General features: G+C 42.2%; 1 protein-coding gene across 4 annotated transcripts in view; it reads right to left on the minus strand.

Annotated features, from left to right (window-relative positions):
* The window catches only part of LOC115468278 (E3 ubiquitin-protein ligase TRIM39-like), a 36,769-nt gene that overhangs the window by 18,636 nt on the left and 3,765 nt on the right, over positions 1–14,368 (minus strand). For all 4 annotated transcript variants that reach the window (XM_030199871.1, XM_030199870.1, XM_030199869.1 and 1 more), the window contains exon 2: positions 8,028–8,123. In XM_030199871.1, the coding sequence (XP_030055731.1) occupies positions 8,028–8,123 (96 nt within the window). The remainder of the gene's footprint in view (positions 1–8,027; positions 8,124–14,368) is intronic.

Genomic DNA, 14,368 nt, shown 5'->3' on the forward strand with positions numbered 1-14,368 from the left:
GTTGTTTTTATGCATACCTTCCCTGGGGAGTCCTTATCAACTGCAGGGGTGAGCGATCCCCAGAGGATATTCATTTTATGTCTATTTATATATATATACCTGAACTGACTTATTTATGCCATTTTACTTTATACGAGATCCCTTTTAAATAAAAGCTGTATATTGCTCATTGTTAAAATGTTTTCTGCTTTAACTATTAAGCTGTTTAAATTGATGTGACATTTACTTCTTTAGTTTTTTATGAATATAAAGCCTTCATTTTTGAAATCTCTCTATGATATGTGTGACATCTGAAAGCTTTTCATTATTTCCTTGTCTAAGAAAGAAGAAATATTTAATAACCATTATCTGTTATATGGAATGAATGCGAGAAATATTCCCTTGAACTGGCCATTTGGGGGAGCATTTTGCGCTGATCATAGATTTTATAGTATTCTTGGACTGAGAATTGGTGAAGCTTTCAGACATAAATTGGGAAAATTATACACTCCACTTTCTGATTCCTTTCTATTTAAAACAGGTTATCACAATATGGCAACTATTACTCTTTTTATTTGTGTGCAGCGGTCCTGGAATTTATGCTTTGTGTATTTAACTAACACCTTGCTTCAACTAACTCTTGCCACGTAGTGGATTTGTCTTGAAGCGATATGCTTCTCCCTACTTTTTTGACTGATTGAAAAGGGTTACTTAAACTCTATGTGAAGGTCAATCAAGTAGCTGCACTTTTAATGTTTTTTCTTCCATTTGTCTTTTTTGAGGAACCTTTTTCTTGCATTGCCATTTGAATATGCCTTGTTGCAATTCAGATGTATCATATTTTGTTTTATTTTTTTTTTAAGCCTATTTTTGTCTTACACCCTTCAAGGTGCTTTTTTTTTTAAATATTTTAATTTTTTTTAATTTTTTCATTCTCGATGCTTTGTTTCTTACCATCCCTCCTTCCTGGCCCCTATTTTATACCCACGACCCGCCTCCTAGCATTATGACTTCATTCAATAACTTAACCACATAAATTGCACTACTGGTCTGTTTAAAGTTTTGCCTTTCCCCAGATGGATACAGGAATCCCGTTGACGTCCCTCACCGAGGAGACGACTGCTAGCAAAGAACAGCTACCCGATAATGTATCCGATCTGAAGGTTATGTTACAGCAAAGAATCGCTAAATTAAAAGACAGATGCACAGACCCCAACCTTACCTGGTTTCAGAAACAAGACATTATTGAACGTGAGTTTCGACAGATGCATCAATTGGTCCATGAACAAAAGAGACAGGCTCTCCACTTACTGAAGTTGCAAGAAAATTTGGCCTCTACCCTTCCTTCTGAATCATCTAGCTCGTAAGTCCTGCTGGCCTCCTGCAGCTGAGGGCTCAACCCTTGGTGAATGGTAGTCATCGTAGGTGAAGATTCCATATCTATTGGCGATAAATGGCGACGCATTGCCCTCCATACATCAATAATTGAACATTTACCATCATCTCTAAATTTTAATTGTTTTTCTCTTTTGTTCCATATACTTTACCATTATTATTTGATCATGTCTTTCTAAAATTACCAATCTGTCTCGCACATTATGCAAGCCAGAAGTGGGGATATATTATGCAAATCCCAATTCCAAATCCCAATTCCAATTTTTTTTTATTTAATTTTAAGTTGATGGTAGAATAAAGACATGGAAAGATCCCAATTTGTACACCATAAGTACGTCTTTAAGGTCCAAATGATGTTAGATCCCCCAAGGTTGTGGCAATAATCTTTACACCTTGCAAACTACTGGACCACATGTGAAAGATATACGTGTTTACTCAGCCGCAGAACCAGATGTTACCAGCCTAACCATCTCAAGACCGGCAACTTCCTTCAGCAAGCCAGCCTGAAAACCCAGCCCTGTTGGATCTTCCAGAACTCCGTCCAGATTCTTCAACGCTTCCACCGCCTCGACCATGTTCGATGAAAGAAACTTTTGAACTGATACTTAATTTGAGAACTACTGTTGCTGTTTATGGACATTATAGATTCATATTATGTTTTATTTTCAGTTTAGCAGCAATCCTGTCTAGATATTGAAAAGGTTTTATTTTTATTTTCCTATTATTTCCTTTAATTGTTCTAATTGTTTTTCCACGAGTTTCCCCGTCATTTCTGTTTATGTAATTTAAATTGAAGTTGATATTGCTCAGATACAAGGGTAAAATCAAACCCTAATACTGGCTAAGATATCATAATGTAGATGTAAACCCTGTTAGTATCAACCTGTTATGCAATTGTTTAACTTTGGTGTAGGCTTACTTGAGCTGCATGTCTTTCTGTAGGTTTGACTAAGCTCCAAGAGGGGTAACGGATATATACAATGCTTCCCATACTTCCAGGTCATTATGCATATGTCAAGATCCATGCATGACCTTGGTTAATATAAATTTTCCTAGGATTGACCATTTTTGCTGTATGAGGCAACCTCATACTTGCTATCCACTTATTAGTGCTCATGATTGGATGCCAATGATGAGTACTAGTAAGGTCCAGGAATCCCGACCTGTTTAAGGATTCTGAATACCTACAACAGCCTAGATTATCTCCCCATGTACTATGCAACAGATACAATAGAAGTCATAGCAAGACCTGAAAGTGTTTATTAGTATGATCCACCTGAAATTGCTATTACCCGCATACCTATATTTCATGGGATTTTGTAGATGAACTCATGGTTTTGTTCCAATCATAAAACCTTTCTCACTACAGGTTTGAGTACGCCTCAAGAGGGGTAACATCAAGATTAAGCCCAAGGGTTTGGGTAATATAAAGGAAATTCCATATGCCCAAAAATATACCACCTACGAATGAAGTTTTCTGTCTGGCATAATATCTGCTAGCAATGCATAAGAGCAAAACTCCCCCTCTCGTTTGATAGCTTGCCACCTTCTGGAATGGATGATGACGAGCTTGACGAGCTTTGTGTCACCCCTCTCCAGAGGGGGTGACAAGTGGGGAATGTATAATTATACTACAGCAAGAGGCCCTCACTGGATGCCCACCGGAAGGGTGGAAGGCCAGATTTTAGGACTCAGGCTGTAAAAATACCAGCTAGGTTTAAAAATCTATGACTGGCTGAGCAAGGACTTGCATTTCCTGTAAGTTAATATGTGTCCCCGCTTGGGATCCATCCACTGGAATAGTGGTGGGTCAATTTACATACCTTAAACAGCCTAAACTGCTAAAAAGTACTGAAATGATTTAATATTTGAGAATCTGCAAAGAGCAGGTCTGAATAATGACTTCTGACACAAATTGGTACAATTTTTAAATCAAATATAGCACCTGTAATGAAAAATCAGATGAATAAAATGGAGCTTATTAGTTTTGGTATACAATGATACAGAGGTAATACAGAGTTCATGAAATGGTATGAAAGGTATGAAAAGTATGAAAAGTATTGCAGCCGGAAGATGTGAAACTGTTATCTCAACGCTTCCCAAAACATGTTGATAATTAGCAGTAGCTGAGAACGGAAGGAGGTGGGCACATCAGATAGCAGATCGCGTGGGAAAGTATGATCTCAGAAAGTGAGAAAGATTAGGAGCAAGGTATCTCACCATTCACTTCTATGGAGAGGATAGAGTATAAAAGATGGGAGATTTTGGCATAGTTTGAGAGTCTTCTCCAAAGCTTCTGTCAGACGGCGAAGCCCTGTGCGGATAAAACCAGAATCTGATGTCTGTATTTGTATCAACTTGAAGACCTGTGTTTGGGTAAGAAATAAAATGTATCTATCTATCTAAACCTATCTCTGTCTTTATTTTTATTGATTCTATCTTCTCTTTACCTTACATTTAGCCTACCAGGTAGATCATATACAAGTGACACTCAGTCTTTGCAGAAACTTAGACAGATGTTTAATAAGATTTATGTGGGAACATAAATGGCCCAGAATATACCTAGATCTAGAAAAACAGAAAGTTGTAGTTATGGGAATTAGTTTTCAATTACGGCTCCTAATGCCACCCCAGAACAGACCCCCTTATGATTGGGTGACAATGGAGGTTAGAGAAACTATACAGAACCTGATATATGAACTAAGTACCTTTAGTCCCCCGTGTGACGGAGTCAGAAAGAGGTCTACAAGAGGGGGGAATTAAAACAGAGGGCAACAACTCCAGCAGCTGAGAAGTCTGAAAACTGAAGGCCAGAGCTAGGCAGACTTCTATGGTCTGTGTCCCAAATATGGCAAAATAGAGCCACATGCAAACTACCTATATCAAAGGACATACATTGGACCTCCTATCACATAAACTACCTACAGACATTAACCTATTAATAACAGACATCAAATGGATAGCAATACCTTGGACTGACCATTACAAACTGAACCTAACTCTAAACTGGTGGAAGAAGGGCTCAAACAGTACATCAGAACGTACTACTTACACTACAAGAGGGCAAATCGATCCACAAATATTCTGGCAACAAATATTGTTTTTCTACTTTCCTTTATTATTATCATGTTACCCAAGATCCTTATGCTATACTAAATGTATATTTTCTTATATATTTCCATTATTCATGCTGTAATGTAAGCCACATTGAGCCTTCAAAGAGGTGGGAAAATGTGGGATACAAATGCAATAAATAATAATATGACAATGAATGGACAACATACACTGATTCCATACTTTATCTCAACCACTGGGATGGCAGATGCAACAGTGTACTAAACAAAATAGCACCCTTAAAAACAAAAATATCAAAAAGACAAAACACTATACCTTGGTTCAATGATGAACTAAAAAAAAATCAAAACACAATCTAGAAAACTTGAACGAGTATGGAGAAAGACAAAAGATAAACACACACTCAATGCATGGAAACAAATACATAGAAAATACAAATACGCAATAAAACAAACCAAAAGGTCCTACTACAAAACCAAATAAGGACCGGACTACAAAGATATGAAGAAACTATTCCAACTCGTAAATAAGTTACTAGACGCCACCCCTATCACCACAATCAACACAGACATCCCTCCCGCAGACAAACTTGCTAACTACTTTATCGAAAAAATAATAAAACTATGCAGCACACCTCCTCATCACAATACCGACATCGAAATCTTCTTCAACGATCTGGACCCATCCTCCGAAGGATACCCAGCTGACCGCATTTGGACAACATTTAATCTCCTCAGCACCGAATCAGTTACACAAGCGACTCACAGGTTCGCCAAGACCCACTGCAAACTGGATACATGTCCCAGTCATCTACTGAAGTTTGCCCCAGACCACTTCATAGCAGACCTTACATCCCATCTAAACTTCATGTTACAACAAGGTCTCTTCCCTGAGGAACATGGCAACATCCTACTCACCCCAATACCAAAAGACGCCAAGAAAAGCACAAACAATATCACCAATTCCACCCAGTTGCGTCTATCCCATTAGTAGTAAAAATGATGGAGAGCTTCGTGACTAAACAGCTTACGGAATACCTGGACAAGTTCTCAATACTACATAATTCACAATCAGGATTCCGATCCCACCATAGCACTGTCCTAGTCACCCTCCTGGCCAAATTCAAGCAGGACATTGCCATAGGCAAAAGCATACTCCTCCTCCAGTTCGACATGTCGCGCGCATTCGACATGGTAAACCACAACATACTACTAAGAATACTAGGCCACTTCGGGTTTGAAGGAAACGTACTTAACTGGATCAAAGGCTTTCTAACCACTAGAACTTATTAAGTAAAATCAAAGTCAAACATATCACCACCGTGGAAAGCAGTCTGCAGAGTACCTCAAGGATCACCATTATCAGCAATACTCTTCAACATGATGATGATTCCACTGGCACAGTCCTTATCCAACCGAGGCCTTAACCCATTCATTTACGCAAATGATGATACAATATACATCCCCTTCAGACATGATCAGACAGAAATAACCAACAAAATCAATGATAGTCTGAACATCATGGACTCCTGGGCAAACTCATTCCAAATGAAACTGAACACCGAAAAAACACATTGCCTCGTCCTCTCCTCTCCATATAACACATACAAACCCACAACCATAAATACTCCAGGACATACCCTCCCTACCTTGGACAGTTTGAAAATACTCGGTTGCACACTCGATCGCAACCTTACCCTCGAGAGCCAAGTAAACTCTGTAACAAAGAAAATGTTCTATTCAATATGGAAGCTCAAACGATTAAAACCTTTCTTCCCAATAGCAACTTTTCGATACCTAATACAATCAATGGTCCTAAGCCATGCAGATTATTGCAACGGAATCTACGTGGGCAACAAAGAACAACTCATTAAAAAACTCCAGACCGCCCAAAATACAGCAGCCAGGCTGATATTCAGCAAAACACGCTTTGAAAGTGCCAAACCCCTCCGAGAAAAGTTGCATTGGCTCCCAATCAAAGAACAGATCATCCTCAAAATCTGCACCTTAGTCCACAAAATCATATACGGCGCAGTCGCAGAATACATGACAGACCTCATAGACTTACCAATAAGAAACAAAGTCAGATCATCAAGATCCTACCTAAACCTACACTACCCAAATTGCAAAGGACTGAAATACAAATCAACTTACGCAGCCGGCTTCTCCTACATAACTGCATAACTATGGAATGGGCTCCCCAAAGTTGTGAAAACAATCCACAACCACTTGAACTTCAGGAAATCACTAAAAACCAACCTCTTCAAAAAGGCCTACCCCAACAACCCCACGTAACCCTCTTCACCTACCAACACAGCATGACTATGATCGAACAAGACAACACGCAATCTTCATCCATTCCGACCCTCCACTTATACCTCATACAATCACTATACAACTTTGTATTTGTTATCCACCGACTGGGCAAACGCCTTTGACGGTACTATGTAAGTCACATTGAGCCTGCAAATAGGTGGGAAAATGTGGGGTACAAATGCAACAAATAAATAAATACATTTCTACGATCTCTGTCCGAATTATAGAAAGACAGATCTAGATGGGCTTTGAGGGCAACTCCAGCAGCTGAGAAATCTGAAAACTTCACGTCACACCTGGCAAAACTCTACTGTGGGTCAAAAATTCAAAAGCACATCTAATATAACATCTTTAACTAACACCTTTAACTGTATTTTAAATGTTTTTTACATAAATGTATATAAAATACTCATCTTCAACTTTTTGAAGTATTATCGGGTGGAGGATAACTCAGCTCTCACAACCTTCCTTCAATGACCAACTCAGAATCATTAAAAGACCTCCGCTGTTGCTCTTCTCTTCCTCCACTCTCACTTCTCACCTCCCCACTGAGTCCTAGTTCTGTTCCACACCAAGCTCCACTTTCCTTATGGGCCCTGTGTGGACCTGTGATCCCATGAACATGCATGCACCCATGAACATACTTCTGGGTTTGTCAGGGCTCCTGCTTTTGACCCACTGGTGCTCAAGTTGGTTTCCCAGGTTCACTCCAACAAGGCAAGCCAGCTGAATCGGGACAATATTTTCCCCAGTGTGCCCAGAACTTACTTCTTTCTCTTTTTCAGGCTCCTGCCTACCTCTCGCTTTGCTTCCCTACACCAGAGACTCTTTCAGTTCTCAGGACCATGCTACTGCTCCAATTCCTGCCCCCTAACAGGCCCTGGTGCACTCAGCCCTGCAGCCATCCTTCCTGGCACCACAACAGCCCCGAAGACCCCCACTCTACACTGCTGGATGGGATCAAGCCTGAGCCCAGTTCTCCTTTCCCATTTTGCAGCCCATACCACACTACCTCTCTGCAAGAAATATGTTACAATTTTCCTTTGTTCCACATACGGATTCAGAATCTGCCTGTTCTCAGCGTATAAGGTAGCGATACTTATAATATGGAAACTATTTGTTGGTTCCTTATTGGCTGAAAACATACTATTAGTAACGAGGCAGATTGAATTCTCTTATTCAGGTGATTCAGGGGATTGATGTAGTGAGAGGAAAAAAAACAACCCTGCAGAAACTGGATCAGAAAGAGACACAGACACCCACCTTCAGCTCTTCAGCTTTCTTCCCTTCAGTAGATTTTAACTTCTCCAGATCTTCCAGATTCTTTTTCACAGGCTTCAGGTGCATTTTAAGCTTTTCCTGTGAATATTAAAACATCCTTGATTAGCATGTGATTATTTTATAACCACAATTTCAGACTTCCGGTTATGCAGTGAGCGAAGCGGCAGCAGCTGTTTGAAGCTCCGGGAACCCCCGCTCGAAATCGGATAAATAAAAAGTCACATCGCGTACAAAACGCCCTCCTAGGTGACTGGCTGCATGGACAAGTTTGTCCATAAATCCCCCACTGAAATGGCGCAGAAAACCGGCACGAAAACGAGGGGAAAAGCTGGAGGTGGAGAAAACAAAATGGTGGACGGCTCCGCGGTCGCGGCGCCGGCATTCATAGAGATGCAACTAGAACAACTAACAGCAGCGGTGGTTCGCGCGATGGATCCGCGCTGGGATGCACTGTCTAAACGCCTGGAGGCCATTCAAACTGGGCTTGACGGACTGGAGACTAGAGCGGGAGACCTTGAGGTGAGAGTTGCGGCGCTCGAAGATGATACACGTGCACAGGGCCCCGATATAGCTCAACTACAACAGCAGCTGGCGGAACATGCTGCTAAGCTGGAAGACCTAGAAAACAGGTCCAGGAGGAACAACATAAGGATAGTGGGGATCCCAGAGCGAATACAGGATAGAAACCTGTCGGACTGGCTGGAAAACTGGCTTTCAAAGGAACTAGCGCTGACTGATTCCACAGGCCACTTGGTTATCGAGAGGGCCCACAGAGTAGGGCGCCGAATGGAAAATTCCCAGCGCCCCAGAGTAGTAGTGGCAAAACTCATGAATTTTCGACACAGAGTGGAGATACTACAAGGATTCCGCCAGAAAAGAGAGTCTTTACGCTTTGAAGGACAGAAGATAATGATTTTTCAAGATTTCTCTCAGAAAGTACAAGAACAGAGGCGGGCGTTCCACCCGATATGTGCGGAATTGGCACAAAAGAATGTAAAATTTGCATTGATGTATCCCGCACATTTGAAGATACGACATCAGGACACGTGGAAGCACTTTCAAAACGTGGCAGAGGCTCAGGCCTTTATAACTGATCAAGGACTTGGTAAAAAGTCATGAGCGACATTAATGGAGGGCGGAAGAAAAAAAAAGAAGCAGAACCATATGATTGAAAAAGGTGACTGGTAATAATTTAATTGTTCAAAGGAGAGTGGGGACTCCCTCTGCAAAATCCGGAATACCAAATCCGTAAGTAGCTTGCGGAACAGGAAGGGGTAGAAGAGAGAAGGGAGATTGTAGGAAGGGGTGGGGGATGGGGGAAAGGGGGGAGAACTCGTCCAAGTATTGGTATAGTAGAGAGGGGACCTGGTTGTGGGTAAGAAGAAGTAGATGTAAAAAGGGGGCAATACAAAGCGAAAGACTGAGGTGGCATGGTGGGATTAGGGGAGCAGTAAAGACCATGACACTGCATAGAATAGCCCAAGTGATAAAAAACCTGGGCAGGGCTGAGAGCAAATTAAAAAGAAAACCCAGAGAAGGTGACAATCCAGTTTATATTAAACAAGCAGCATTATGCTGGTCAGATTAGTGTCCTGGAATGTGGGGGGCATTAGTTCCCCCATAAAAAGATCTAAAATATTGACAGAATTAAAGCGACACAAAGCAGACATAGTGTGTCTACAGGAAACCCGACTCACAGAGGTAGAGCATGCTAAATTAAAGAGGTCCTGGGTAGGGGAGAGTTTTGCGGCGACTCCACAAGGTAGGAGAGGGGGAGTAGCAGTATTGTTCAGGAAGGGGCTAAATTATAAAGCTCAAATGTTGGCTAAAGGGGTGCAAGGAAACTACATAATGCTGCAAGTGTGGTTACAAGGCATTGAATTCATCTTGGTGGGAATTTATGGACCAACGACACATGATCCACAGTTTTATAAAACAATTATAGGTCACTGTTTGGGGAATCATAATAAGCAAATAGTCATAATGGGAGACCTTAACATGGTAGCAGATCCCGAGATTGACTGCACGAACCCCACATCCCAGCATTACGCGGGAAATAGAGTACAGGAGTTTCGGGCCCTCTCTCAGGCTCTTGATCTTATAGATGTTTGGAGAACATTACATCCGGGGGAAAAGGATTTTACACATAGGTCCAGGGCTCACGGCACATTAGCCCGACTAGACTACATTTTAGTAGAACGCACAATGTTCTCTCAGGTAAGAACTGCAACTATTGGTCCTGAGGTGATTTCTGACCATGCGTTAATATGGATAGACTTGGAAGTATTGGCCAATGAAAGGGGAGGGAGGGGCTGGCGCTTCCCAGCTCACCTGGCCACGGACCCCCAATTTCAAAAGCATTTAAAAGAAAAATGGGAGGACTATGCAGAGAATAATAAAGTACATGCACATAGCCAACCCACATTGTTTTGGTCAGCCTCGAAGGCAGTACTAAGGGGGGAAATTATCGCCTTTTGTAGCCGTAAGCGGAAGATAGGGGCACAAGCCATACTAAAATTGGAGGAGCAAATGAAAAGAGCCAAACAAAAACATATACAACACCCGACCCGAGTAACATTAGAAAACTTGAAAGCTGCACAAGTGGCACTTAATTCACTTTTACATGAAAGAGAGAACAAATCTGCACTGTACTACAAATATAAGTTGCAGAGATTCGGGAACCGACCAGGGAGACTTTTAGCACGGCTCGTTAAAAATTGGGGGGGACCCAGGTCAGTAGCGGCACTAAAGGACACGTGTGGGAACATAATTACAGATAGGAAAGGAATCGGGAAGATGTTCACTGAGTACTTTGCTAAGTTATACTCGGTAGAGCAAGGGCCGGCGAATAAACACCTCTCTGAGTACCTCAAGAATGCAGGACTAGATCAGATACCCCAAGAAGGATTAGATGGGTTAAACAGTCCAATAACATTGTTAGAGATACAGAAGGCAGTGAAATCCCTAAAACGACACTCAGCACCAGGCCCAGATGGGTATTCTGGGGAATACTACAAAATGTTACCCCCAGACGCGCTGGCATCCCTTTTGGAATATCATGAAGAGATAGTAAACACCGGGGAATTTCCCCTACATACAAACACGGCGCTTATCACAATGATTCCCAAACCCGGTAAACCGGCCGATGAAGTGGGCTCTTACAGGCCAATTTCACTGCTAAATTTAGACGTGAAGTTGCTTGCTAAGATTCTAGCTGAGAGATTGGCCCAGTGGCTACCCATGCTCATAGGCCCAGAACAGGTGGGGTTTGTGCGGAGGCGACAGGCAACACATAATATTAGGAAGTTATTACTTGCAATAGCCTCCTGCCACAACAAGGGAGAGTCTGCTATGGTGATTAGTTTAGATGCAGAAAAGGCATTTGACCATGTGAGGTGGGACTTCCTGTTCTCAACTTTAGAAAGTATGGGCATACAGGGCTGGTTTGTACAAGCTGTTAAGGCTCTATATTGCAACCCAAGGGCAAAGGTGATAGTGAATGGGATCAGTGAAGAGGAGTTTACAATCGAGAAAGGAACACGGCAAGGTTGCCCGCTGTCGCCCTTGCTCTTTATATTGGCGCTGGAACCGCTGTTAAGAGTGGTGAAAGCTGTAAAGAAAATTGAGGGTGTAAAGGTGGCAAATCAGGAGGTGAAGATCTTAGCCTATGCAGATGATCTGATGATAACCCTAGCAAACCCAGATCAATCATTAGAAGTGCTGTTGGAAAGCATAGATCAGTATGGCCAGTTATCAGGGTTCAAATTAAACAAAGCTAAGTCCTATGTTCTCACATTAGGCCCAGAAACGCCAACAGTTGTGGGTGGGACCATGCCACTGCAGAGGGCAACAGAAACAATTAAATATTTAGGAGTGCACATTCCCTCAGACCTCACAAAACTATATGAACAAAACATACGTCGAATGGTCAAAGATACTGAGTTAAGTCTTGCAACATGGGCTTCATTGCCACTCTCTCTGAGGGGAAGAATCGCATTATATAATATGGTGATTATCCCTAGATGGCTGTATGTATTGCAGACAATACCAGTATATTTAAGAAGGTCAGATGAGAAAAAATTAAACGCACTGTTACAGAGATTCTTGTGGCAGGGAAAGAGGGCGCGCCTTTCAATAGAGGCATTGCAGATCCCGGTGGAACATGGGGGGCTGGGACTGCTTAGTATAAGATATTTCAATGTGGCATGCGGCATGAGACACATAAATGATTGGTTCAGATCTACCCAAGAATATTCCAACACAGACCTAGAATTGCAATTAACGCCAGGGGTACATTTTAGTAATTACTTGCACGGGACCGGAGTCCGTATTCCAGCCATATTGAGAGAAACTGGTATTGTGCAGACGGCTCGAGCAGCATGGAGATGGGTCTGTCGTATGCACAAATTTAACCCAAAAGTAACCCCATTCCTCCCCATATGTGATAACATGGCATTTATCCCAGGGCAGCTGTACTCAGTCTTTCGCAGGTGGGAGAGAAGGGGAATAAAGTATGTATTGCAAGTGGTTACAGAGGAGGGACGCATGAAACCCTTCTCAGTTTTGAAGGAGGAATTTACATTGCCGGACACAGAGAATTTTTATTATGCTCAGTTGAAACACTATGTGACATCATTACGTTGGGAGCATTTGGCAGAGGATGTTCAGGAAGAACTCTCGGCAGCCCTTTCACTGGAGTCACAACAGAAAGTGCCTCTATCCTTTTATCATAAACACATCAGAGATACAATGCCAGAACCAAACTATAAAAAATTGGAGGTTGACTGGCAACAAGACTTGAAAGTTAATATAACAACAGAAACAATTAAGACATTTGTCTTGTCCATTCCCAAACGCTCAGTCTGGGTGGGACACTGGGAACAACAGTATAAATTTGTTTTCCGTCTTAATATACCACCCCGAAGAGCTTTCTATATGGGACTTTCGCCATGGGGAGAATGCCCCAAATGTAGATCAGATGGCGCGACATTGGGCCACATGTTTTGGTCCTGTAAAGGAATACAAAAATTTTGGAAAGATTTGGTACAGAATATATCCACCTTATGGCGACAGCAGTGGAAATGTGAACCAATGTTATTATTTGGTCAATTTAAAATTAGACACCCGATTCCAAAAGGATATAAAAATTTCATCAGTAAAGCTGTTGTGGTCGCCAGACAAGTCATACTGAAAGAATGGCTGACGCACAAATATCCCATAGTGACACAATGGCGCACGCAGATGATACACTTGATGCGTATGGAACGAATAGGAGTCAAGGACATGAACTCGAGTGCAGGCGAAGACTTACAACAGATATGGTCCCCCTTCTGGAACACTTTGTCGGCTCCGGCCAGGAGTTACCTTTTGAACTTATAGAGTCTTAAACAGAGGACGAGAGGCAGGGAGGGTTAGGGAGGGGGGAAAGGGATGGGGAGGGTTGATATTTGGGGGAGGGAGGGGTTAAAGAGGTAGGTAAGAGGGAATGAGGGAGGGGGATTGGGGGAAGGGGGGAGAGGTTTTTTGATAAAGTACATAGGTAGGACAAGTCATGTTGTAAAGTTACAATATCTCTATAAGAATAACAACACTGATGTGTGGCATGGGGAGGGAGGATGGGGGGAAATGAAAAAGACAAGTATATCTACAACTGTGTTTATTTACTGGGATAGTTGTTCGACTGTTTTTGGGTTATATGCAATATATGGACAATTGTTAACCTTAAGTTGATGTACATTAATAAAAAAGATTTAAACATAACCACAATTTCAGACTCAACAGTAAATATGAGATGTTCCTTCCACTTTAGATCATTTCTTTAAGATAATTGAATTCTGAGAGGTTAAAATTCTAAGTGATATAACCAGTGCTTTTTTTTTTTGTGCTGGTACGCACCGGTACGGCATACTGGCACCTTTATTTCTGAAGGCCGACAGCTCCCCTACATTCCGTTCTGCCCCCTGGAAAATATTCTATTTACCGAAGTCGCAGCAGCGAACCAGCGGGTGGCAGCAGTAAAGACAGCAAGCAGGCAGGCAGGCTCGCCTCCGTCCTTCGCTTTCCTGCCCTCTCAGCGTCTCACCTTCATCTGATGTCATTTCCTTTCCACGAGGGCAGGACGCTGAGAGGGCAGGGAAGCGAAGGACGGAGCCGAGCCTGCCTGCTTGCTGCCTTTACTGCCACCGCCCCCCGGTTTGCCGCTGCGACTTCGGTAAATAGGCTCACTTCCACTCCACTCTCTATCTAGTCCACTGTAAGGAAGACATTTGATGAATCTCTGTTTCCACTCCCCTGCTCAGCCGTCGCCGTTCACTCAAAACACA

The sequence above is a fragment of the Microcaecilia unicolor genome, chromosome 4, assembly GCF_901765095.1.
Source record: "Microcaecilia unicolor chromosome 4, aMicUni1.1, whole genome shotgun sequence".
In the NCBI taxonomy this organism is placed as follows: Eukaryota; Metazoa; Chordata; class Amphibia; order Gymnophiona; family Siphonopidae; genus Microcaecilia; species Microcaecilia unicolor.